A 25,134-nucleotide genomic window follows, 5' to 3' on the forward strand; every position below is an offset into this window, starting at 1 on the left:
GCGTGCCGCTCCTCCTCCCCGGAGGAGACGCTGCAGCAGCTCGCAGAGAAGAGTGCGGAAGAGGAGCCGGGCCGGGGCGCAGGGACGGCGCGACCCCGGGGCGCCCCCGCCCCTCCGCGGCGCGCACTGCCGCCTCGGTAGCTGTCATGGCGGCCCGGGCCACGTGACCGCGGCTCGGCGCAGGCCGCTCGGGCTCGGCCTCCCTCCCCTTCTCGTCCGCCGACTCGGATCCTGCCTTTCTTCCCTCCGGAAGACGGCCGCACCGACTCCCGAGAAACCCGGTAAGTCTGTCATGAGAATGGGCGTTTCCCAGGAACACCCCCGCCCCCCGGCGTTATCCCCGGAGCCCCGAGCGGCAGGGCCCGCCCCCCCTGTGCAGTCTCCATAGACTCCCGGAGAGTGGTCCAAAAAAAAAAGTCTGCTTTTAATGCCTTGAAAGAAAATGCATGTCGGCGCCGCGAATCGACCGTATGAACAGTGAGGTTCGCCGAATCCCCGTGCCCGCGTCTCCGCTGGCAGCGGGGATACTAAAGCTAAGTGGGGGGGGGGGCTGGGTCCGCCGTCGGCTGCCCGCCTCTCCCGGGCGGAACCTATCGGCTTTCCACGAAAATGCCTGGTGGGAGCAGAGGCGCCGAGGCTTGGCGCCTGCGCAGTATCGCCGCGCGCCGCCCCCGGGGGTCGGGGCTCGGCCGGAAGAGGCGGGGGATAAACCGGAAGTGGGCGCTCGGAGCTCGGGGGTGGCGCTCAGGTAGGTTCCTGGGGGGCCAGGGCCTCGCCAGCGGGGGTCCCGTTCAGCCCGTCGGTCATCGGAGGCCGGGGAGGTGGCCCCGCGGGCACCCTTGCCCCTGCGGGAGGCTGTGTCGCTGTCGTCCCCACCCTGCGAAATTCCTGGAAACGGGAATGGCAGGTCTCGGAAGGGGCAAGGTGGGGTCCGGGCGGAGAGTACGGCTCTTAAGCCCTCTTGGTTCCTGGAGTAAACATCCCCACGGCCGCGTCCAGGAAGTGGAAATCCGCCTGGAAAGGGTGTTTGTAGGGAGTTTGCGGTCACGAAATCAAGTCTGGTGTGCCATTCTCCCCGGAAGGCTTGGTTGATGTGCACGTACAAAGAGCTGTATTGATTTAACTTCTAAAGCTGGTTTACACGGATGTTTAGAAGATTATAAATATTCCTTCTTTTTTTTTTTTTGAGATTTTATTTATTTATTCATGAGAGACACAGGCAGAGGGAGCAGCAGGCTCCACGCAGGGAGCCCGACGTGGGACTCGATCCCGGGTCTCCAGGGTCACGCCCTGGGCCGAAGGCGGCGCTGACCCGCGGAGCCGCCCGGGCTGCCCTGAAGATCGTAAATATTCTTAAAAGAACTTGTTAAATGTCTTGAGCCATAAGTGAACTCGCTCAGTTTTTCGTTGAGTATACAATGCATCGGCCCTCTGGTGCTCTCCCACATAAATATTCTCAGGGAGGTGCTCGAGGAGGTATTTCGTACACCGTGCAGCCTACGGTTGTGTGCCCCCCCCCCCCCCCCCCAAGAAAAGTGCATCAACAACATTGTATGATGCCTTTAAGTAAATTAAACCTTATCAGGATTTCTTGTCTCTGACTTCCCGGAATCTACTGGCCACATTTACATGTTCTGCTAGACCTTCCTGTGTTTGCATTATCTACCCAAGGACTTGGAGGCAAGTGACACGCTTTTTTTTTTTTTTTTCCTCCATAAAAGGAGTGGAACTTTTTTTTTTTTTAAAGATTTTATTTATTTATTCATGAGAGGCACACAGAGAGAGGCAGAGGCACAGGCAGAGGGAGAAGCAGGCTCCATGCTGGGAGCCTGACGTGGGACTGATCCCAGGTCTCCAGGACCACACCCAGGACCCAGGGCCCAAGGCAGGTGCTAAGCTGCTGAGCCCCCCCACCCCCGGCTGCCCAAAGGAGTGGAATTTATTTATTTATTTACTTGAGAGAGTGTTTACAGGGGGAGGGGCTCAGGGATGGAGAGAGAGAGTCCTGAGCAGGCTCAAGGCTCAGTGTGGAGCCCATCTGGTGCCCATCTCGTGACTGGATCTCACCACCCCGAGATGATGATCTGAGCTGAAACCAAAAGTCGGACACTTAACCACCAGGAGCCCTTAGGACTATTCTTTTTAAGTTGGCATTTCACTTAGGTAGTTTTTCGAGTATTTTGGGTTTTATAGAAGTTATTGATCAAGTATTGTGTTTTTTTATTCATGGAAGTTCCGATTTCTATTAGCTATTCTGCGGGAAGTATATTTATTGTGGAAACACGGGCTGTAACCAGTGAATTGGCATCGGCAATCCTGTGTTGGAAATAATAGTTAATTTAAAACCTATTTCAGGGATCCCTGGGTGGCACAGCGGTTTGGCGCCTGCCTTTGGCCCAGGGCGCGATCCTGGAGACCCAGGATTGAATCCCACGTCGGGCTCCCGGTGCATGGAGCCTGCTTCTCCCTGGGCCTGTGTCTCTGCCTCTTTCTCTCTCTGTGTGTGTGACTATCATAAATGAATTAAAAAAATAAATAAAACCTATTTCAGGTAACCTTAGCAGTCTATATAAGGATTATCTGTACCTGTGTATGTCATGTATGCATATATATGCTTTTATTGTATGTGTATATGTTTGGTAAACTTCTAATTTTTTTTTATGCATATCCTTTTACGTTTATAGGAGACAGCTGGAGAAAATGACACATTGGTTTCATAGGAACCCATTAAAAGCCACAGCTCCCGTTGCTTTTAACTACTATGGTGTAGCTGCTGGTCCTGCCGCTTCAAAAATTTGCAGGTTAGTTTTAGTCCATCTCAGATACTGATGGAGCCACTTTTGGATACAAGGTACTTTGTTAGGTGTCATGGGCAATATAGAAGTATATAATACATTACCCTACCCTTAGATTCCTTATAAACTTATAAATGACTTGTGAAGAGTGAAATCCTAGATTATTTAAACTTTGGCAGTCGTCTAGGCTGCAGTCCTCAATTTTAGATTGGTGAGTCCCAGAGAGGCTATAACAATCTTAATAAAAGAGTTAAGGTATATATTACAACTGTACAAGAGACTTCACACACAGCTGTATATGTATGGATAGTTGATTAGCCAGATAGTAACTTCATGGAGTTCTGAGCAGGGAGAGATCCCAATAACCTGAAATAGGCTTTACAGTGTTCATATAGGAGAAAGGACTTGAGGTGGAGTTTAAATAAATTGTGTGGCTCAGTTCATGAGTTGGCAAACTGTCATCAAGGTTTGGCCGACTGCCTATTTTTGTAAATAAAGTTTTATTGGAGCACAGCTACGTTACCTCACTACATTTATTTATATATTGTGTGTGGCTGCCTTTGGCTGCTTTCCTCTCCTATAGCAGAGTGGGGTAGTTTCAGGAGAGACTTTATGAACCACAAAACCTAAAATATTTACTTTCAGGCTCTTTACAGAAAAGGTTTGCTGATACTTGATTTAGGCTGTTAAGAATGGACAGGAGAAAATCATTTCTGTCAGGAAAAACTTTTATTCTAGGGGTAGTGAGTAGAGCAGCTTGAAACAGATTATGCAGGAGATATTTCACAGAGGAGTCAACTGGTCAGAGTGTCTAATTTGCTGTGGGAAGTGGAAAAGGATTCAGCCTATATGAAATACAGAACCATGATGGGACCAGTATGGTAAATTGAGAATGTTGCTGCTTTTTGTGGAAAGAAGTAATTAGAACAAATGATAGGAAAACTGGCTTATTTATTTTGATCAGAGGTTATCAGACTTTTTCTGTGAAGAGCTGAGTAGTAAACATTTTAGGCTTCGTGGGGCTAAATACAGTTGCTGTTGTATATTTTTCTTTGTTCATTTTTACAAAATAAGCTGTGGGCTGTACAAAAACAAGTTATGGGTTGTCATTTGCCAACCCCTGATCTGAGCTAGAGGTTGGTTCCCACTTAATTGTTTTATCTGTAGCACTGGGCAGGTCCCTTAACTTCTTTGGGCCTACTTATCTATAAAATGGACAGCCTGAAATGGGTATTTCTAAGGTACCATTTTTTTCTGATATTCTGTAATTTTAAGGTAGATATAACTTTACACAGTTGGGTTGCAGATGATTTGAGTGCCTACCCAGAAATAGCTAGTAAACTCTGAATCTAGAATAGGCCTTAAGAATTCAACTTTTTTTCCCCCCTAGTCCAGGAATTACTCTTGCCTAGCTTCTAGTTAAATAACAATGACAAATTCATGAGGTAGCCCTATTTCTGGTCATCTGTGTGCAATTGTTGGTATGTACTTCCTTGGAATAAGCCTTCATGGAACTTGTACCAGCGAGTAAACATTCCATCCAGACCACTTCAGTTTCTTTCTTCTAAACATACTGCTACATTATAGCCCGTGTAAATCTTAAAATATTTGAAATGTTACTATTTCATTCAAAAAAGAACTTTGAGTATGTGCTTTGTCCCAGGCACCTCCTAAGTTCTGGGTATACAGTCCCCAGTCTCTCCAACTAACAACTTAAGTGTAGTCTTTCCTTAGTCATTTACACGCAAGCGTCTTCTCTTCAGTCATTGTCCTTGCAGTATGATTTCTGAACCCTTGTTAAACAAGTTGCCTTCTGAAATTGTATGTGGAACTGGAAGCCAACCAAGTTAGTGCTGATGATGGTGATCTCAGATTGGATGTAAAATTGAGACCTCAAAAGAGAAGAGGGGAAAGCCAAAGACTAAACATTTTTGAAGGTAGGAATAGAAAGGGGACACAGAAAACATGTGAAAGGAACTTTTAGAGGTAAGAAGAGAGCCTGGAAAATTTAGTGTTAGTGGAATAAAGAGAGAAGAGACTAATTTTAAGAAGGAATTGGTGGATCTGCAACATTTATTGTTTACTTTCGTAAAGGGAAAATGGGGATAAGAGAGCACCTTTAAAATGACTAGTGGCCGTGTGTTCTCACACACTCTTGATGTGTATGTTGGATTATAGAATGCAATTCAAGAATAGAGTTTTCTACTTAATAAAGTATATTGATATGTCAAGTTTTGAGATTTTTAAGGAGATGCTAAAACTGCATAAACATGTTAAATTTCCATTTTTCAAGAAACTTTCATTCTGAACTGGTCTGTTTAATTTACTTGTTCTTGATTCTCTTCTCCCATCTTAAATGTTTGTGTTTGGTTTTTTAAAAATTATAACTTGCTGTGTATTTTTATTACATAATTATATACATGATTTGCCCCTTATATTAGACTTAGTTTATTTTAGTACAGTTTTTAAAACAATGTTATTAGAAATTTCACTTACCTTCAGTTGTCTATCCTATTTAAATTCACTCCCATGTACTCTCAGTAATAATACCTTAGAGGAAGTGTGTGCATGTGTATTATTTTAAAGCTTTTACAATAGAAACTTCTAAGCCACTTTTACATCATAATGCAGTTTACTTAACTTTACTACCTCTTTCTGTCTAATATAAGTGACTTGAGATCATCCAGAGCACGACTGCTCGAACTCTTCACTGATTTGAGCTGTAATCCAGAAATGATGAAGAATGCAGCAGATTCCTATTTTTCACTTTTACAAGGTTAGTTATTTATGGGAACTTCAGAGTTTTAAAAAAAAACAACTCTGTAGAAATTCACATTTAATTCTTAGATTTTACAAATTTGAATAGTTTAGTCTTCTAGGCTGTATTCTTTGGTATACTTGAGTTTCAGAGACATGAGAATGTCAGGGTGGTATTGGTCCTTCTAACTTTTTGAAAATTAAATGTGTACATATTTCACATTACGTTACCTTAGAAAGGGAGGGAGGGTCTAGGTAGTTTTCTTTATGTGTCTGGAAAAGTCATTATCTGAAAAAATTTCTAAACAGAATACTTGGTATATTTCTTCTAAAACTGAAATGCCGTACCTTTTTATAGGTTTCATAAATTCATTGGATGAATCTACCCAAGAGAGCAAGTTACGATATATTCAAAATTTCAAGTGGACTGATACATTACAAGGACAGGTTCCAAGGTAGGCAAGCTAACAGTAGTAGACGAAAGCCGTTTGTAACTGTTTAGCCAGTGGTTAACCCGTAGCCTCTGTATTTGAAGAAATAGAACATATATCTGATTAGCATTTTACCTTATCAGGAAATTGGTTAAAAATATTTGACCTAAACTACTAATACATTCTATTAAGTAAAAATACAATTTATTTCTTCTGGGCCAAATCTGTTTTTGGGATAATCAATATAAATGTCAACCAGACTTGATCAGTCTTGGCTTTATTAATAACACACAAAGAAAGGTTTGAGAATTTGGAACCCAAATCTATCTTTTAGTCCTTGCCTGCCTTCCAGGAGAACAGAATTTTGCTTTTCATCTAGTTTTCTTTTCTGATGGATAGTTCAGATGTCTTTGGTCAGTCTCTTTTGTCCCTGGTTCTACCCCAGCTCCATACTCTTTGGAGTCATAGTTCTGTTTTCTCCTGAATTTCTCTTCACTGTTTTGCTGTTTTCAAAAAATTTCCTCTCAAAACTTTCTCATCACTCACTTGAAACTAATCATAAGAGGTTTAGTTATAACAGAAAACATTGTAGTCATGCTAAATTTATATTGAGCTTTTTTTTTTTTTTTTTAAACACCATTGTGTTATTTAAATGACCATGTATCTTGATCTCAATTTGCTGTAGAAAATTGTATAAAGTCAGAAGGGAAGGAAGTGAAGATTGCCAAGAGACCCAGGGCAGGCATTGCAGTGGAAGGAGTCCAGTGGACTTTGAATCCCTACGTATTCAGGTGCAATCTCAGGTCTCCTACTATGTGAACACCTGCTTCTTCAACTCAGTTGGGGTTACAGATACAGGACTTTTGTGAGGAGCAAAACAGGCAAATTTATGTTAAGTGACTCAAATAATGCCAGGTATATAATAGGTTTTAGTAAATTGTTAGTTTCCTTCCTTGTTGGGGACTGTGGATTCTTTCCAGATTTTATTCTGGGATGCTAAGGTTTTTTGAGTCCTCACTTAGGTTTTTCTTTTTGTGACCCCTTTGTACTTTATCTAAAATTGAGGAACGTTTTTCTTAAGAATGTTTTTTAGAGTCAAACCTCTGTCATTATTACATCACAAAATTTTGGCAGATTCTAAAGTGTTTGCATTACATGCATTCCATCCTTTTGCACACCATCCCAAATTTTGATTACTTGTGACACAGCATTTTGCAACACAGTTTTATGAGACAGTGAAGAATTAGGTGATGAAGGCCTTCAGGAGTCATATCCAATATTCTCTATATCTGAGATTTTTAAGCTACTTTATCTTTGATTGCTACTTACTCAGTAGAAAATGTGTTGTGAATATATCTATTCTGAAAAATGTTTTTTCAACTGTATTCTGATTACTAAGATGTGTACAATAGAAATGGAGTGTTTGGGAGCAAGGCAAACTGAAATAAATGAAACCTAAAGAGAGAGAGTTATTCTTAAGACTTAACATGATAGTTTTGGTAATTTATATGATTTAAAGGCAAATTTAGGGATGCCTGGGTGGCTCAGTGGTTGAGCATCTGCTTTTGGCTCAGGGCATGATCCCAGAGTCCTGGGTTCAAGTCCCACATCAGGATCCTGCTTCTCCCTCTGCCTATGTCTCTACCTCTTTCTGTGTATCTTATCTGAATAAATAAATAAATAAATAAATAAATAAATAAATAAATAAATAAATAAATCTTTAAAGTAAAAGTAAACAGTAGTTTAAAAGAAGAAAGTAGGGATCCCTGAGTGGCGCAGCGGTTTGGCGCCTGCCTTTGGCCCGGGGCGCGATTCTGGAGACCCAGGATCGAATCCCACATCGGGCTCCCGGTGCATGGAGCCTGCTTCTCCCTCTGCCTATGTCTCTGCCTCTCTCTCTCTCTCTCTCTCTCTCTCTCTCTCTGTGACTATCGTAAATAAAAAAATAAATAAATAAATAAAAATAAAAAAATAAAAGAAGAAAGTAGTTAAAGTAAGCTTATAAATTATGATGTGCCTGACATCACCAGATGTAATTCATTTGAAAGTTCTGAATGCTAAAAAGGAGCTTTTAAACTATGCATAAAATTTTTTTCAGTGGGGTAGAACTGCTTTGAGGAGTTTGTTCAGGGGGACACCTGGGTGGCTCAGTGGTTGAGCGTCTGCCTTCGGCTCAGGGTGTGATCCCAGGGTCCTGGGATTGAGTCCCACATCAGGCTCTCCATAGGGAGCCTGCTTCTCCCTCTGTCTGTGTGTCTGCCTCTCTCTCTCTCTCTCTCTCTCTCTCTTTCTCTGTGTCCGTCATGAATAAATAAATAAAATCTAAAAAAAAAAAAACATGATTATTTTCTTCATTTTTAGAATTAGCATATAGCTCTTTTATAATTCTGAGTGGATATACAGTGGTCTTCATATAGCAATGTCATAGTAATTGACATAACTGACAAGTTAATGACACCTGTGTTTATAATTCTAGTGCCCAGCAGGATGCTGTTTTTGAATTAATTTCCATGGGATTTAATGTAGCTTTATGGTATACCAAATATGCTTCAAGACTGGCTGGAAAAGAAAAGTAAGTCTAAAGGGGAGGGCTATATACATATGTGTTATTTTTCAAATGCATAGAGATTCATTATTAAAAAGTCTAGACTTGATAAAAAAGTATGTCATAATGTTGGTGTTTTAAGTATCAATTATGGAGCCCAGTGTTAAAAGGGAAAAAATACTAATATTGTCATGAGGAAGGTCTATCCAAATAAAACCCCAAACCAAGAAATGGAAAAAATAAAATATTTGACTGCATAAAAGTACCATAAGCAAAATTAAGAAACAAATGACAGATGGTCAAAAAAATTGCATGTATGTGACAAATTGTTTTTATAATGGAAAAGGAAAGAAAAAGACCAAATCAGTTGAAAATAAACGAAGGACATAGACAACTCAAAAAGAAATACAAAGATGTGAATAATGTTTTGAAGGATTAAAGAACTGTGAAATAAAATAAGATGCAATTTTTATAATAGTAAAAGTTGATGTTAACAATATAAACATGGAGACTACCAACTACGGTGCATCTGAACGTGCATATAATACAGCCATTTAAACATAAAGTTGAAAAAAAAAAAAAACATAAAGTTGAGGGGGGCTGGCTTAGTCTGTGGAGCATGCAACTCTTGATCTTGGGGTTTTGAGTTCGAGCACCACTGGGGTAGAGATTGGGGGTAGAGATTACTCAAAAATAAAATCTTTAAAAATAAATAAGGGACACCTGGGTGGCTCAGTGGTTGAGCATCCGCCTTTAGCTCAGGGCGTGATCCTGGGGTCCGGGATCGAGTACTGCACTGGGCTCCTTGCAGGGAACCCGCTTCTCCTGCTACCTGTGTCTCTGCCTCTCTGTTTGTGCCTCTCATGAATAAATAAGAAAATCTGGGATCCCTGGGTGGCGCAGCGGTTTGGCGCCTGCCTTTGGCCCAGGGCGCGATCCTGGAGACCCGGGATCGAATCCCATGTCGGGCTCCCGGTGCATGGAGCCTGCTTCTCCCTCTGCCTATGTCTCTGCCTCTCTCTCTCTCTCTCTCTCTCTCTGTGACTATCATAAATTAAAAAAAAAAAAAAAATCTTTTAAAAATAAAGTTAAAAAAATTGAATTGTCAGGGCACCTAGTGGGCTCAGTCAATAGAGCATACAACTCTTGATCACAGGGTTGTAAGTTTGAACCCCACAGTGGGTTAGAGATTACTTAAAAATAAAATCTTACAAGTAAAATAAAGTTGAATTATATGTACAAATGTAAAGTTATTTTTAAAGTAATTAGGTGACTAAAACAAGAGTAGAATAATGAATATTGTGTATGTATCTTTTTTAAGCATATACATGCATTAAGTGTGGAATATTTTGTGCTTGTTTAATGCACAGAAGATTATCTGGAAAGAACAACAAGAAGCCTTTGTCCAAAACCTATAGACAGGATCTCTCTTTTTTTCATTTGTAGTATCTTCTGTGGATATTTTTCATGTGTGTTTGTTACTTTTTTAAGTGTCAAATTAGATTTTTTTAAAAGGGAGAAAAACCAAATGACTAATTTGGTTTTGTGAAAATATAGTAGTAGTTGGTTTTAGTACAAGAAACAGGATTCATCATCTAACTAATGTAACCACTATCTTTAAGCATAACAGAAGATGAAGCAAAAGAAGTCCATCGAAGCCTAAAAATTGCAGCGGGGATTTTTAAACATTTAAAGGTAAAATAACAATAAAATATATCTGTATTGCTTTAGTTCTTGAATAATTTTTCTTTCTTTGGGGGATGGAGGAAGAAATTAACTTCACTACGTAAAAAGAACCTATTATGTGTTTTGTTAAATACCTTGTTGATGATGGCAGCCAATTAGAATATTAAGTATCTTCATTTTAGGAAATCATCAGTGAATTTTATGATTAGAAAATTCAAGTCATAATTCACTGGTTATTTTTGTGTCTCTTCAGTAAAGATAGAAGAAAACAAAGAGCAAAAATTTACTCTCCTTACCATTTCTCATTGTGGTCTTGTAGCAGTTGCCAGGATCAATCATGATTCTGCAAAACTGAACTTCTGAGTGTATTCTCTGTATCTCAGTAAAAACACTAGAGGGGCAGTAGGTACCCACTGGTTATATTAAATCTGAAGATGTGATAGAGATTAGGAGAAAGACTGATATGTTTAGTGATCAAGACGACCCCCACCTCATCCTAATTAAACCACTATTTACGAAACACCTTCTAGAGGCCAATGGTGGGTTGTCTCATGATAAAATAAGATGCTTTTACAGTGATTAAAAACCTATGATCCTGAGTTACCTGTAGCATTGTAGACCTCTTTCTACTCTACGGTTATTAATATGAGTGAATAATTCTGGTGTCATGCAAAAGAGAACTTTGGTTACTTTTTCAGTTAAACATTTTCTGAGATGAAAATAGAACTTGTGTATCTAAGCTATCTATTTTGACTTGAGTTCTGCAGATGCATATGAGAGGCTTTAAAAATTTTAGTATGTGAGAGCTTTTAATCTATAAGCTTAATAATTGCTCCTTTTTCACAATTTTGGTGTCCTGAGTTTTTCTTCTTTTAGGATTTTTTTTTCTTAAAGACTTTTTAAGATTTCATTATTTTTTATTTTTCTTTTATCCTTTTTTTTTTTTTTTTTAAGATGTATTTATTCTAGAGAGAGAGAAAATGGGAAGGGAGGGGAGAGGAGAGGGAGAGGGAAAGGGAAAGAGAAACCCAAGCGGACTCCATGCTGAGCACAGAGCCCCATGTGGGGGGCTTGGTCTCAGGATCCTGAAATCACAGCCAGCACTAAAACCAAGAATTGTATACTTAACCAACTGGGTTAACCATACTTAACCAACTGGGGTGCTAGCCAGGCACCCCAAGATTTTATTTTTAAGTCCTCTCTGCACCCAACATGGGGCTTGAACTCACAACCCTGAGATCAAGAGTCACATGCTCTACCAACTGACCCAGCCAGGCACCCCCTGAATTTCTGTTAAATCCCCAAATTGTATGTCTCATAACTTCCATTTTGTTCATTTTTAACTACTGGGTTAAAATAAAATGTGGTTTCTTTGTTGTTGTTTTTTTTTTCTCTCAGGAAAGTCAGATCCCAAAGCTTATTACACCTGCAGAAAAGGGGAGGGACTTAGAGGCACGACTTCTAGAAGCTTATGTTGTCCAGTGTCAGGCTGAAGCTCAAGAAGGTATCCTACATATTGTAAGATTTTTTTTTTTTTTTTTTTTTTTTTGGAGGAATCTGTTGGCATCTATTTTTTTTTTTTTTTTTAATCAGAATTAGCTGTATTTGAGTCTCACATTTGAGAAATTTGTAGTGAGGAACAAGTCACACCTTCAGCATTCAACTTCATGGATACTTAGCAGGAAAAGAAAAGGCCTTGCAATTTAATGGCTCTTTTAAAAAGGATTTTGAGGTCATGCCATTTCTGACAACATCAGATTAATTCTGTAACTCCTCTTTTCCTCTCTGCCTTACTCGTTGGTTTTCCTCTTGCACTGTTTGGCCTGCTTTTCAATCTTCACCTTTCCATGACCTGGAAATAAATGAAGACTCAAGTAAAACCAGTAAAGAAAGTTTGTAGGCTTTTGGCTTTTCTTTATTTCAGGTCCCAGTGCCCTGGGAGTGTTTGTTTTCCTCTGACATGCTATCTTGTAGTAGTAAGTTTTTGTGATTAACTAGTAATTGGCTAGCGATTTAAAGAAATGGTATCAGAACCAGCAAGCTCAGTGTGTTCTGTTTATGTTTGCATTTTCTGTAACTTACTCTTCATGTTAAAATTCTTAACAAACTATTAAAATTCCAAATAGATTGTTGGGCTGTCTTTTGCTACAATAACTAATTTAGTGTGAATGCAAGTGGACTTAAGTATACATTCAGTTTGTTGTGCTTTGATTATAGTAACAATTGCTCGAGCCATTGAACTGAAACATGCTCCTGGGCTTATTGCTGCCCTGGCATATGAAACTGCCAACTTCTATCAAAAAGCTGGTGAGTTTATAAGTTTGTCGTTATATTTATCATCTTTTTTTTTTTTTTTAAGATTTATTTATTTATTTGAGAAAGATTGAGAGAGGAGAGACCAAGCACAGAGGGAGGGTAAGTGGGAGAAGCAGACTCCCTGCGGAGCAGGGAGCCTAATGCAGGTCTTGATCCCAAGACTCTGGGATCATGACCTGAGCCGAAGGCAGATTTTTAACCAATGAGCTACCCAGGTGGCCCATATTTATAGTCTTTAGATTTGCAGTTTAAACTCCTCGCCTAATAGGGAACAAGCAAAACAAAAAGGTTCTCAGATTGTTTCGTCATTTGCAAAACTGGAATAATATCTGCATTATTTTATTATTTTATTTGAAGGAATGAGAGCTGTTCACAGTTAATATGCTGCATAATTTTTAATGGAAAGGACAGTGCAGTCTTAAGTTGTATGTAATAACTATACAGGTGTTTTAGCTTTGAATTTTTGTTTTGTTTTAATAATAATCTTATAGATGCTGTCATTAAAGAAACTGAACTCCAGAAAATTAACCTGTAATTTAACTGTTAGAGGCGTGAAGTTGGGACTAGAACTTAGGTCTTCTCATTAGCCTATTATTCTTTTCATTCACTCTTTTGCTTTTTAAGATATTATTTATTCATTCATGAGAGACACACACAGAGAGAGAGGCAGAGACACAGGGAGAGAGAGAAGCAGGCTCCATGCAGGGAGCCTGATATGGGATTCGATCCTGGGACTCCAGGATCACATCCTCAGCTGAAGGCACGTGTTCAACTGCTGAGCCACCTGTAGGGTCCCTCTTTTCATCACTTATTTAGGAAATGTGAATTTGTTTCTACTTATAGGGTGGTTACTGTTTTAGTTTCTAGCTATACAAAGATCAGTAGAACAGATTCACAGTCTGGGAACACATAGCTACATTATTATAGCATAAAATAAGATGTTATTAACAGCTGTGAAATAAAAACCTAAAGGATCTAGGCATTCTAGAGGAGGCTTTCTAGGGGAAAGTAGCGTTTGAGCCTTACTCAAACACAAATAGAAGTTCTAAGTTTGCTAGGAAGCTTTACCATATGGGAAGCGTAGAACATTCTGTAGTATGTACAGAGAAAGGAAAGAATTTAGCACATTCTGGGACCTGTAACAGACGCCTCAGCTGAAACACAGGGCGAGTGATAGAAAATGTTAGGAAAGTATGCATGTATGAGATCCTGAATTGGTTTGTAAGCCTATTTAAGAAGTTTGGCTTTTGTTTGGTAGATAATTGAACCCATTAAAATATATGAAGCAAATCTGACTTGACTGGATTTGAATTTAAGGAAAGTCCCTCTTGGGACACCTGGGTGGCTCAGCGGTTGAGCGCCTGCCTTCAGCTCAGGGCGTGATCCTGGAGACCTGGGATCGAGTCCCACACCAGGCTCCCTGCATGGAGCCTGCTTCTCCCTCTGCCTGTGTCTCTGCCTCTCTCTCTTTCTGTGTCTCTCATGAATAAATAAATAAAATCTTAAAAAAAAAAAAAAAAGAGAAAGAAAGAAAGAAAGAAAGAAAGAAAGAAAGAAAGAAAGAAAGAAAGAAAGAAAGAAAGAAAGAAAAGTCCCTCTAATTGCAGAATGAGAAGTGGGTTCCTAGTGAAGGACTAGTAGACTGACTCCACTTAGCATTTAGGAAGAAGTGATTATAGTCTATGGAGGAAGTGGTGGAAGTATTGACAAAGACTGTGAAGTGAGAAGCGGGAGAAAAACAGATGAGAGAGAAGTTGGCAGGATGTGAACGTATGTCTTAGGCAAGGTTCAGTGTTGCCATGATGGGGCCGGTAAGGAGAGTGTCTGTGTTTCTGACTTGAGTGACTACGCTGTGCATTGCTATATTATATAATGTTAAAAAACAGATAGTAAAATGTATGTATTTTATGTTTATCTTGAAGTTCTATTTTTATCATTATTTTAAACATGTTACATTAACCGTCAAAAGACGGGCCGTGGTGTTTAGGCAGTCTTATTATGTAGTTAAATATAGTTAAGGGAAAATCACTTAAATCAGAGCTTTTAGAAATTGTGTAAATGCTTGAGTTTTAGACTTGAGTGGCATTCTGCTTTTAGCATCTGAACACATGATCTAAAAGTCTTCTAGTGAATCAGGGTGAAATTATATTTTGCTTTTTAAAATGTAACTTTAGATCATACTTTATCCAGTTTGGAGCCTGCTTATTCTGCTAAATGGAGAAAATATCTTCACTTGAAAATGTGTTTCTACACAGCTTATGTAAGTATTTATAATCTGAAAAACCATGTAAATTACTATCTTTCCAGGCCCTCGAGTGCTAGGTCTGTCATCTTGTCAGGCTCTTAATTGGCATTTTACAAATAACGGACAGTAATGTCTCAGTAAATGTTCAGGGACAGTGCAGCCATTGTGAGCCCAAGTGGGTGGAAAGAGATGATGTGAACTGTAGAAGGGCGAATAGCAGTGGAATTACTATTTGAGTGAAACCCACTTTTAGGCTGGAACCTTCCACGTACTTAATGAGAAGTCTCTCCTTTCATCTTACACGTTGAAGAAGGTATTTACTGATTCTCATCTTTAGACGTTCCACCCAATATGTCCCCTGGATCTGTGCAGAACCATTACTAAGCACTCTTTGAGAAGTTACCAGTCTCTTACACCCGCCAAACAAACTTACTTGTTTGTTGCTTAGAATATCACGTGAGACATAATCAAACACCTTTTTTGGATCCAGGTAGATATTTTTATTTCTTATACCTTAAAATCTGTTTTCAAGCATACAGTGTTGGACCATGTGCAATCCCTGCATTTGAGACAGATGTTTAAAGAGTGAGCATGTGTCCTACTACAGGCTGATAAGATTTCTTTTGAAAATTGTTTAGTCATTAACCTTAGAATCCTCCCTCCCCGTCCTTCTGCATTAGCACCATGATTTCCTTCCTTTATCTGCTGTGCCCAAATTGTAGAAAGATTTCATTATTCAGAATGCTTTTTGCTCTCAGCCTGTAGTTAGAAAGTTAGTTTGGCTCACAGTTTAACATAATCCCACCTTTTATAGTTCCAGAAATTGGGGGAAGCTTACAGGTCATGACAAAATAAGAGCAGACATACAGTATGTGCCTCTAGTAAAGAAGTGTAAGGGCTAGCATTGATAACCTACAACAGTGGACAAAGGCGGTAATTCATCTGATGCGTATATAAAACAATGATAGCAGAAAGCATAATTGTGGAGAGAATGAATAAAAATTTGTTTCTTTATCAGGCTTACTGTTATCATGGTCAAACTTTGTTGGCTAGTGATAAATGTGGTGAAGCAATCAGGTCTCTCCAAGAAGCAGAAAAATGTAAGTATTCCTGCCAGAATATTAACTCCCTTTTTAAAAACAAATGTTTTATCATAAAAGGAAATAAGCAGTTAAAAGAGATTCTGGCTGAGTTCATGAAAGAGAATGGGTCCGTGTAAGGGAACTGGAGAGAAACAAAGTTTAAAAACCAAAAAACCTGTAGAAAATACCCCCTTCCCCTTAACTCTATTACTGATACTGTCATACTAAGTAAGGAGCAGAAAAGTTCTTATGATCTCTGATTTAAAGCCTTTTTAGTATAGTCAGTAGTTAATTATAATCCAATGATTCTATATTCCTTTCACATGCAGTTTATGCAAAGGCAGAAGCATTGTGCAAAGAATATGGAGAAACCAAAGGACCTGGGCCAACAGTCAAACCTTCAGGACACTTATTCTTTAGGAAACTTGGAAATCTTGTGAAGAATACCCTCGAGAAATGTCAGAGAGAAAATGGATTTATGTGTGTACAGCTCGGTATTATTTTAGTAATGTTAATACAGTATATATACTTATAATGTTTAAATATTTATTATGTCAGTGATGTCACATTTTCTGTTAGTCTCTACCCCCAAAGACTTTATGTCAGATTGCATTTAACTCTAATTTTATCTTTCAATTGTGATAAAATTCCCTTGTGTTGGACCTGACTTTATTCTACTTCTGATGATATATAAAAGCAGATTTTAAAATTTGAACTTTAGTTACTAACATACAGCTCACTTATAGTGTCTTAATTTTCTCTTTGCTTCACCTCCCTGCTGTTTCTCCACCGTATGTTATGTATGGCTTTGCTCCCTTTGCATATTCATCTCCCTCTGGTTGCAGCTGCCTGTAAATCGGGGAGATGGTTTTCTGTCAGTCTTGCGCAGTCCTATGAAGCAGCTTTCCATTGTTAAGTCAGCATTGTTCAAACTGTAGATCACCACCTGTGTAGGTTGGTAGAATCAATTTTGTCGTCCCCCCCTTTTTAAGATTTTATTTATTCATGAGAGACACAGAGCGAGAGAGAGAGAGAGAGAGAGAGGCAGAGACACAGGCAGAGGGAGAAGCAGACTTCATGCAGGGATCCCAACATGGGACTCGATCCCGGGTCCCCAGGATCACAACCTGGGCCAAAGGCGGGGCTAAACCGCTGGGCCACCCGGGCTACCCAATTTTGTCCCCCTTTTATCTTTACATTGTTGCCCATACATTCTGCACTGTCACTTAAACATACCTAGTATAACTTCTATCACTTCTCTCGGAAAGCATTCCTGAACCAACCCTGCCCCCCAGCTTTGGGGTTAATTGCATCACTTTTGTGTTCTTACAGCACGTGACATGTCATAGCTTTGGTTAGGTTGCGTTGTTGTCAACAACTTTTCGTCCACTCACGCAAACTACGTGAGGCAGGAAAATCTTGTCTGTCTTACTCATCATTAAGTTGTCTTTTCTCTTGTACAGGGCCTTGAACATAGTAGATGCTCAAGTAATTGATGAATGAATGAATTGCTGTTTAAATTGCTTTTTGCAGTTACTTTCAAAAAATTCCAACAGAAGCCCCACAGCTGGAACTCAAAGCAAATTATGGTCTCGTAGAGCCAGTACCTTTTGAATTTCCTCCTACAAGTGCACACTGGACACCAGACACACTGGCTGCATTTGATCTCACCAAAAGACCCAAGGATGACAGTGTATGAGATTGGCTTTCTTCCATTTGTTCACTAAAGTTCAAAAAGAATTTAGAATTAACAATTTGATATTTTTCTCTACTTACATAGAAATATATGTTTGTCTAAACAGTGGTGTAATGTGTGTTGTTGAACTCTCAGAGAGAAGATCTCTAGGCCTTAATTATCTTCTGATTTTCTACATAATTGAGGTTGTTTTCAAACACATTATCTTGCCTTTCTGTAGTTTATCAGAGCTTCCTTTCAGAAGAGTGTGGGAGAAGAGGTCTAAAACAGATGGCTTATCCATGTTTATATTGCTATAGCAATACTTTGTTTTTGAGTTAGCATACCGCAGGGTATTTGAAGATTTGACCTAATTTCAACATTCCATGAAATCATTCAGGAGTAAAAGAAGACTGGTTTATTCACTTTATATCTAAGTATATCTAGGTATATGAAATCAAATAGTAGGTTAAGTGGAAAATGTGAGGCTTGACTGCCAAAAGAGGTGGGGTCTGTGAAAAAAAGGGAATGGAAATTAATAAGCAGCCATAGCTCCTTACTTGGAATTTTTAAATACAATTTCATAATATAATTTTTTAAATATAATTTCTTCCCCCATTCTAAAACCATTATTACTTAAAATGACTTTTTTTATACCCCAAATTAATGCTGTAAGAGGTAGCCTGTTAACTATCATGAGGTATTTTCCGCATGCATAGATTGATCACTCAGTTTCTCCCTCCTCAGAGTAAGAGCACCATTAGCTTGATGTTTGCCTACCCATCAAGTGTCTCCTCTTCACTGAAATGTTGCTTTCTGATTATGTCTTGAATTGATAACATAGTTTCTGGAACAACTTTGTTAATCTCAGTGTTGTGTAATTTAATACAGTATCTCTTAAAAGTCTAAGGTGGAAAAGATAGAGTATTTTGTTTTCCAAATTTCTGGGTATGTTTTCCAAATCTTAGTTTATGCCCTTAACACTGTATTTCTCTTTCTCCCTAGACCAAATCCAAACCAGAAGAAACGGTGAAACCTGTGAAAGAGCCAGATATCAAACCTCAGAAGGACACAGGGTGCTCCATCTCCTAAAGTACATTGATAAAATGTGCACTTTGAATTTCTCTACTAGTGGATGAGATAAACCGTGGAAGTTCAGTTCCTATTTCTTGAAGTGTTTTGTCTGAAGCCTGTAGAATGATTTAGTACATTCAGAGGGAATCTGCCTTCAGTTTATTTGTTCTTGATTTTTAATATAGTAGAGATGTCTCATGCTTTGTTTCCAGACTCCTTTTCAATCAGGACAACATGTAAGGATTTTATTGTGCATATTAGGTTGAAGGGCATATTAGGTTGTTGGTTTTTGTCTCCGAACTCTGGGTAGAAATAAGTTTTGGTTAATGTATTACAGGCCAGAATCATGTGGTTTCAGGTATCTTTTTCTGTCTTCACACACAAAAGTTTATCATCTTTTGACACCAGAAGAATGACAGGAGTTGGTTTTTCAGAGTTTTTCCCCCCTCACCATTATGTTGTCTCACAGACTTGTTATGTTCTGAGTCCATTATCTTTTCTGGTGGGAAAATCATTTACAGTTAAGGATCAGAAAATCTTCATACCAAATTCCTTACATATGTAAGAAGCTATAATTTGTTCCAGTATCACTGTTCATAGGTATTTTGAGGCCATTTAGGAACTTACTCCAGGGGTGCCTGGCTGGTTCAGTGGGAGGGAGCATGTGACTCTTGATCGTGGGGTTCTGAGTTCAAGCGCCATGTTGGACATAGAGGTAACGTAGATAAATAAATGAATCTTAAAAAAAAAAAAAAATACTCCTCTTCTGGTAGCCCTGCACTTTATTTCAGTCTCAATAAACATATAGTGATTTTTACAGCTACCTTTCCTAATGGGTTTTTTTCATTTAGAGGACAGAACTTTGTGATAGCTCTTAACACAGGATGAAAATGTTTTTGCAGAAGTGAGATACTGCATGATGTGAAGAAGAAACTTTAAACCTAAATGAGATAGGTTGTCCTGAGTTACACTGGTAACTGCATTTTGATAACAGAAGTTATGGTAAAATGCCTTCGTTACCTGACTTCAGTGTGCATTGTTTATATATGGCTTTCTAATAGATATGTATACATGTCCTATCCTAATCGTATTGCTTTAGGCCAAAGGTCATGACAAAATAAGAGCAGACATACAGTATGATCTAAAAACTGTACAATCTGAAATGATTAGTTTAGCATATACATGCATTTGGGAAATAGTGGATGCATAATACTATAACAAAAGTCACACACTTGTAGGTTTATCTTTTGATGATTCTTCTGAGTGTTATCTAATTTTTCTATCATTTCCAATCCTAACAGATTGGTTCACTTAATAGAGATAATAGTAGTATATATTGGGAGCTTACTATGTGCCAGGCCCTCTGCTAAACACATAAGTAGATAAACCAGGGATCCCTGGGTGGCGCAGCGGTTTGGCGCCTGCCTTTGGCCCAGGGCGCGATCCTGGGGACCCGGGATCGAGTCCCACATCAGGCTCCCAGTGCATGGAGCCTGCTTCTCCCTCTGCCTGTGTCTCTGTCTCTGTCTGTCTCTCTCTCTCTCTCTCTGTGACTATCATAAATTAAAAAAAAAAAAAAAAAAAAAAAAACCTGTTTAAGTAGATAAACCATTGAATCTACACAGCAGCCCTGTGACAAATAAGTAAAATCTGCATAAAGTGCTGAAATAAACATTTCATGATGAATAAATAGGGGCGCCTGGCTGGCTGAGTTTGGTGAAGCATATGACTCTTGATCTTGGGGTCATGAGTTCAAGTGCCACGTTGTCTATAGAGATTACAAAAAAAAAATACACTTAAAAAATAGATTATGCCTAACTGAATCAATATTGTGTTCAAATAAATGATCACTTAAATCCTAGTTTTCACTCTTGAAAATACATAGAATCAGTGAGGGTTTTTTTAAAATGTATGGAAATGCTAGTTACCCCTTACTGTATAACGTATAATATTTGAAGCTGCGGATTATAAGTGAAATAATAACTGGACAGACAATTAATTTGTTTTGCTGTGTATAGAAAAATTTTAATTAAATTTCACCATATTTTGTGTGCTACTACAAAATCATTGGTTTGCTGTATGCCATTTACTGACAAAACTTTAAACGATACTTGATGCCAGCTTGTTGCTCTTGGCCTATAGGACCTATTTATCTTGGATACTAGTGTTTATTAACCTAGTTCACTAAAGTTTCACATTGACATTTTTGTGACTTATACTACCATATATGGAATGAAACCTTGTCATATGGTCAGTGCTTCTGTAAAATGCAGGAAATACTGGTATTACTTTAAATCAGTAATTGGCAACTTGCCCCTGAGCAAGTAATAGTATGTTGACTCAGCATAAGTGACGCTTTGTGACTAGAATCCCCCAGTATTTGTCATATTCTTTAAAATGGTGTTGGAAATTTTGGGAAGTTAACAAATGTAAAGCAGTTGCATGAAGGCTGTAGAGGAATGTAACTTTGTGTTAACTATGCATACATTTCATACTTCGTTTGAACTGGATAATGACAGCTAACATAACTCTGCTAAAAGTGGTGTTTGTATAATGAATTATCTTTTTATTTATGAAAATAAATCTTAATTTTACTTACAGTTTCATCAGGATTTTGTTTTTTGACAAATATTTTTCTATTTATTAAACCAATAACCGTTAATACGACACAAAAGCCCCAATTCTTCACAGTAATGTTTTAAATGACAGACACGTGTATCAGTTGTTTCACACCACATAAGTTCATTAAATGTTCAGCACTCCTCAACCTACTTGGTTTCTATTTATATTTATTGGTACTTATCACTTTTGAATCTTGAAGTGTAGGATTCATTTGGCCTGTATCTACCGTACTTGTAGCATTCTCCAGTGTGACGCAGTGGTATGTCCTGTGGGAAACGGCCAGAGAGCCCGTCCTCGTGGCTGTGCAGTGCTCTGTACACAACTTTGGACACCTGCGGTGGCATTTTCAGTATTATATAAATGTACTGAGACATAAAACCCCATTCAGCAATCTTACTTTCCAGAGTGAGCTTTAGAAAATACCATAGTCCGCCATTGTCCCAAGTTGTGATTCCAGGGTCCTGGGATTGAGCCCTGGGTCATGGTCCTTTGCACCCTGCTCGCAGAGTCTGCTTCTCCCTCCCTCTCTGCCACTCCCCTTGCTGTGCTCTCTCTCAAAATCTTTAAAAAAGAAACTTACAATGTCATTTGGGTTACCATAATTTTGTGTCTAAAGACTTGATATTTGAGTAATTTGCTTAGAATCTACATTTAAATGTATTTTTTTTTTTTTTATTATTATTAGAGCACAAGAAGGGGGGATTGACTTGAGGCTCCATTCAAGGACTGGGATCATGACCTGATCCAAAGGCAGACACTTAACCAACGGAGCCACCCAGGTGCCCTTACATTTTTGTTTTTAGAAACGTTTTAGTAGTAAACTAAAGTGACTAAATTAAGGGGAGTCTCCTCTGAATTATAGAACAAAAGCTCACTTATCCAAAAGGCCAGAGCTATCACTTAAATGCAATTCACTACATCTAAAGCCTTTGATGTGCTTGAGGTAGGTGTGAGTTCATTTGGCATTCCGAGTGGGCTCCCCGGAGAAAATGTTCACCGGTAGTTTGAGTTTTATTCTCTAAAAAAGTTTTTTTGTTAAGTTTTATTTAAGTGATCTCTTCTTGCAACATGGGGCTGGAACTGCCCCTGGCCCCAGCCAGGTGCCCCTTGGGCTTTATTCTCTAGAGCTTCCCAAGTAGTTTGCTTCAAGCTACTGCTCCCAGCCAACTCAGCTTCTCAGCAGGGCAGAGCCTAAGGTGGCTGGAGCTCCCGCTGGTCCCTTCCAGATTGTCGGGGCATTCCCTATATCATCTACCACTAAGTAGAAAAAGTTGAGAAATGCCCTGGTAGTGCAGGCCTGTCAGTAATGTCGCTCTGTCCACAGTGATTGGGTGCGAGGAAAGGGCTCAACACTGAAAATAAAGATACAAAGATCCTGCCGGGTGACATTCTGTCCGTAGTTCTCACGGGGAGCAGTGGTTTCCTGATACATATATTCAGGATACATATGTTCCTCAGGGGTAATGGGCTGCAGGCACCCGGAGCTCATGGTTCTCTGCCAGGTGGGGCTTTGGTGTCTCATCGCTGCCTTCCCAGAGGCTCGGCCTTTAGACCCCCCTCCGGAAGCTGGGCCCGACCTACCCAGCGCTGCTGCTTCACTTCATTCTAACCTGGTTCATTTGAAGCCATGTTTTGATTAGTGAAAACCGAAAGAACTCCAGGAAGTTTTAGGTATGATGTCTTCCTGAAGTCAAATGCCGGGATGTAGAGCTAGTGCCTTAATTTGTCGGTATGGATGACAGTGCTGTGTTTGAGCGAAGGAGTTAAGGAAATAATGTGTAAACAGAAGGAGAAAAATATCAAAAGGCAGCCATTTCAGCATCAGATATAAAGCCAGTTACAAGTCTGTTCTCTATTTTTCCAATCGTTGACATAATGCCTGCCCCCACCTCTTCCAATGATCTAAACATATGGCTCATTTATTAAACAAATACTGAGTTCCAGCCACGTCTCAGGTACACAGGAGCAGGAGATACAGCAGGAAGCACACAGGGAAAGCCCCTCCCACTCTGGCCCAGAGGACAGGCTGGGGGGAGGGAGAGAGGGACACAAGCAAAATACAGAGTATGTTCAATGATGAGGGCGAAGGGGAAAACACAGGTAGATTGTTGAGTGGTGGTGGCGGTGGTGAAGGGAAGGGGAAGGGGCTTCCAGAGACAAGAGCTCAGAGCAGACCATCTGCACGGAAGCTCCGAAGGAAGTGAGGGGACAAAGTCCAGGGGAGGAAAGGCTAGTCCTGGGACCTGCGGGCACAAGGTCCCAGCAGGGAGAGTGTGTGCTCAGGGAACAACAGTGTGTGGAAGTGATAGGCACAACATGAGATCAGAAAGTATTGGGGGCCAGAGCTACAGCCTCAAAGGCTATTGTAAGGATGCGGGCTTCTCCCTTGGGTGCCATGTGAGCGGCCCCCCACCCCCACCCCCGGAGGGTTTTCAGCAGAGGAGTGACAGGATCTGATTTAGGATTCAACAACCCTGGCTGCCTTTTGAATATAGACCATGGAAGGCTAGTTAGGATCCAGGGCAACTATCCAGGTGAGAGATGATGGCTCAGGCCAATGTGGAGGGGTGGTAGGAGGAGTCCAGAAATATCCAGGAGCATTTCCTGACGATGTAATGAGAGGTGTAATTAGAAGAAAAGAATCAGGAATGCCTCCAAGGTTTCTGGTCTGAACAACTGGAAGAATAGAATTGCCATTTATTGAAATGGAAAGACTGCCAGCGGAAGAGATTCGAGTGTGTGTCTAGGTAGGGTGTGCAGGAAGGAGAGTGCGCTGGAAGCGTGAGCGAAGATTTAGGCATGTCAGGACTGAGCTGTCTGTTAGACAACCAAGAGGTGACATTGAGTAGACAGGAGGAGCTATGAATCTGAGGTCCATGGGAAAGTCTGACCTGGAGATAACACTGTTGGTTATATGTCTGTGTGTAGATAGTACTTGAAGCCATTAGGGTCCAAAAAAGGCCGTCAATGAATAGATAAAAACAGAAGAGATCGGATCACTGAGCCTTGGGGTACTCCAATACTGAAAGGTTAGGGAGATTATATAGTCTGTTAATTATATAGTTAGGCACAGCCCTTGATAAACTGGATTTGGGGGTTTTAAGAAAAAGTAGAGGGGCTCATAAGAATTAAATGTAGGTAAAAAGCATGTTGTGGGACTACTTGGCCTTCTGAAAGGTCCCTGGCAAAACATCCATGTCTACCTACAGAGTGTGAAGTTGGTGATGCTCCCAAGAGTTTTGTAAATTAAGTAGATTCCACACTCTGGTACTTTTGCACAGCACATCCTAAAAAATCCATTAGGTGGCAGAAACACATTCACCAAATCGACTATAAGCTAGGTCTCTCACTTCCTCTTTGTTTTCTCTCTCTCCTTCTCTCTCCTCCCTCCCTCCCCTTGAGCCCCCTGAATTAAAAGATACAAAGGCCTCTTTAACTCCCAACACTGTTGTCACAAAGAACCAGTATTTTCTTCAGAGAGCCAACAGATACCGTTAATCTGCAATACAGGCAACAGGTGAGCCAGGTAGATGGGGGTTGGGGACATCACTTGGTTTGGAAATGTATGAATTGGGAGATGGTCTTCAGAGGAGTAAAGAGCAATAAACGACAGTGGGACTGTTAGGCTTTATTCTTAAACTTTTGATATTTAAGCTTTTTAAGCTCGGAGCAAGTTTGGGGGGGAAGGCTCAGAAAGTAAAAAGCAAAAAACCGGTTTGAAAAAACATGCACAAGATGTCTTGGCACTAGCTTCATGTACACCAAATTACTAAGTCTCTTCCCACTCCCTTGGGGCGCTGGTCCCCAAACCTGCCGGCCCCATGGGATCACCTGGGCAGCTTCAAACATAACTGATGCTCACATTCCACCCATAGAGATTGTGATGTAAGTGGTCTGCCCTTAGAA

At 40.0% G+C, this 25,134-nt stretch overlaps 1 protein-coding gene across 3 annotated transcripts; it reads left to right on the forward strand.

Moving 5' to 3' along the window:
• The first annotated feature begins 126 nt into the window (after positions 1–126).
• On the forward strand, positions 127–21,212 carry BROX (BRO1 domain and CAAX motif containing). Of its 3 annotated transcripts, none has more exons than XM_038586206.1 (13): positions 127–281; positions 2,685–2,801; positions 5,465–5,571; positions 5,911–6,007; positions 8,460–8,555; positions 10,151–10,223; positions 11,613–11,718; positions 12,432–12,521; positions 14,705–14,790; positions 15,794–15,875; positions 16,187–16,337; positions 17,391–17,550; positions 18,538–21,212. In XM_038586206.1, the coding sequence occupies exons 2-13, from the start codon at positions 2,701–2,703 to the stop codon at positions 18,622–18,624; spliced, it is 1,236 nt and encodes a 411-aa protein (XP_038442134.1). In that variant the 5' UTR covers positions 127–281; positions 2,685–2,700; the 3' UTR covers positions 18,625–21,212. The 3 variants fall into 3 exon arrangements, with proteins under 3 accessions (XP_038442134.1, XP_038442133.1, XP_038442135.1); XM_038586205.1 differs by lacking the exon at positions 127–281 and adding an exon at positions 608–748; XM_038586207.1 differs by lacking the exon at positions 127–281 and adding an exon at positions 1,536–1,680.
• The last annotated feature ends 3,922 nt before the right edge of the window (positions 21,213–25,134 follow it).

This window comes from Canis lupus, chromosome 38 (genome assembly GCF_011100685.1).
Source record: "Canis lupus familiaris isolate Mischka breed German Shepherd chromosome 38, alternate assembly UU_Cfam_GSD_1.0, whole genome shotgun sequence".
In the NCBI taxonomy this organism is placed as follows: Eukaryota; Metazoa; Chordata; class Mammalia; order Carnivora; family Canidae; genus Canis; species Canis lupus.

What these genes read in the sequence shown, in the direction of transcription:
- BROX (XM_038586206.1), top strand. Translation starts at nt 2,701, where the DNA reads ATGACACATTGGTTTCATAGGAACCCATTAAAAGCCACAGCTCCCGTT. An exon ending in TCAGGCTGAAGCTCAAGAAG is followed by an intron (nt 11,719 to 12,431) that starts GTATCCTACATA and finishes CTTTGATTATAG; the next exon opens with TAACAATTGCTCGAGCCATT. An exon ending in TGTGTTTCTACACAGCTTAT is followed by an intron (nt 14,791 to 15,793) that starts GTAAGTATTTAT and finishes TTTCTTTATCAG; the next exon opens with GCTTACTGTTATCATGGTCA.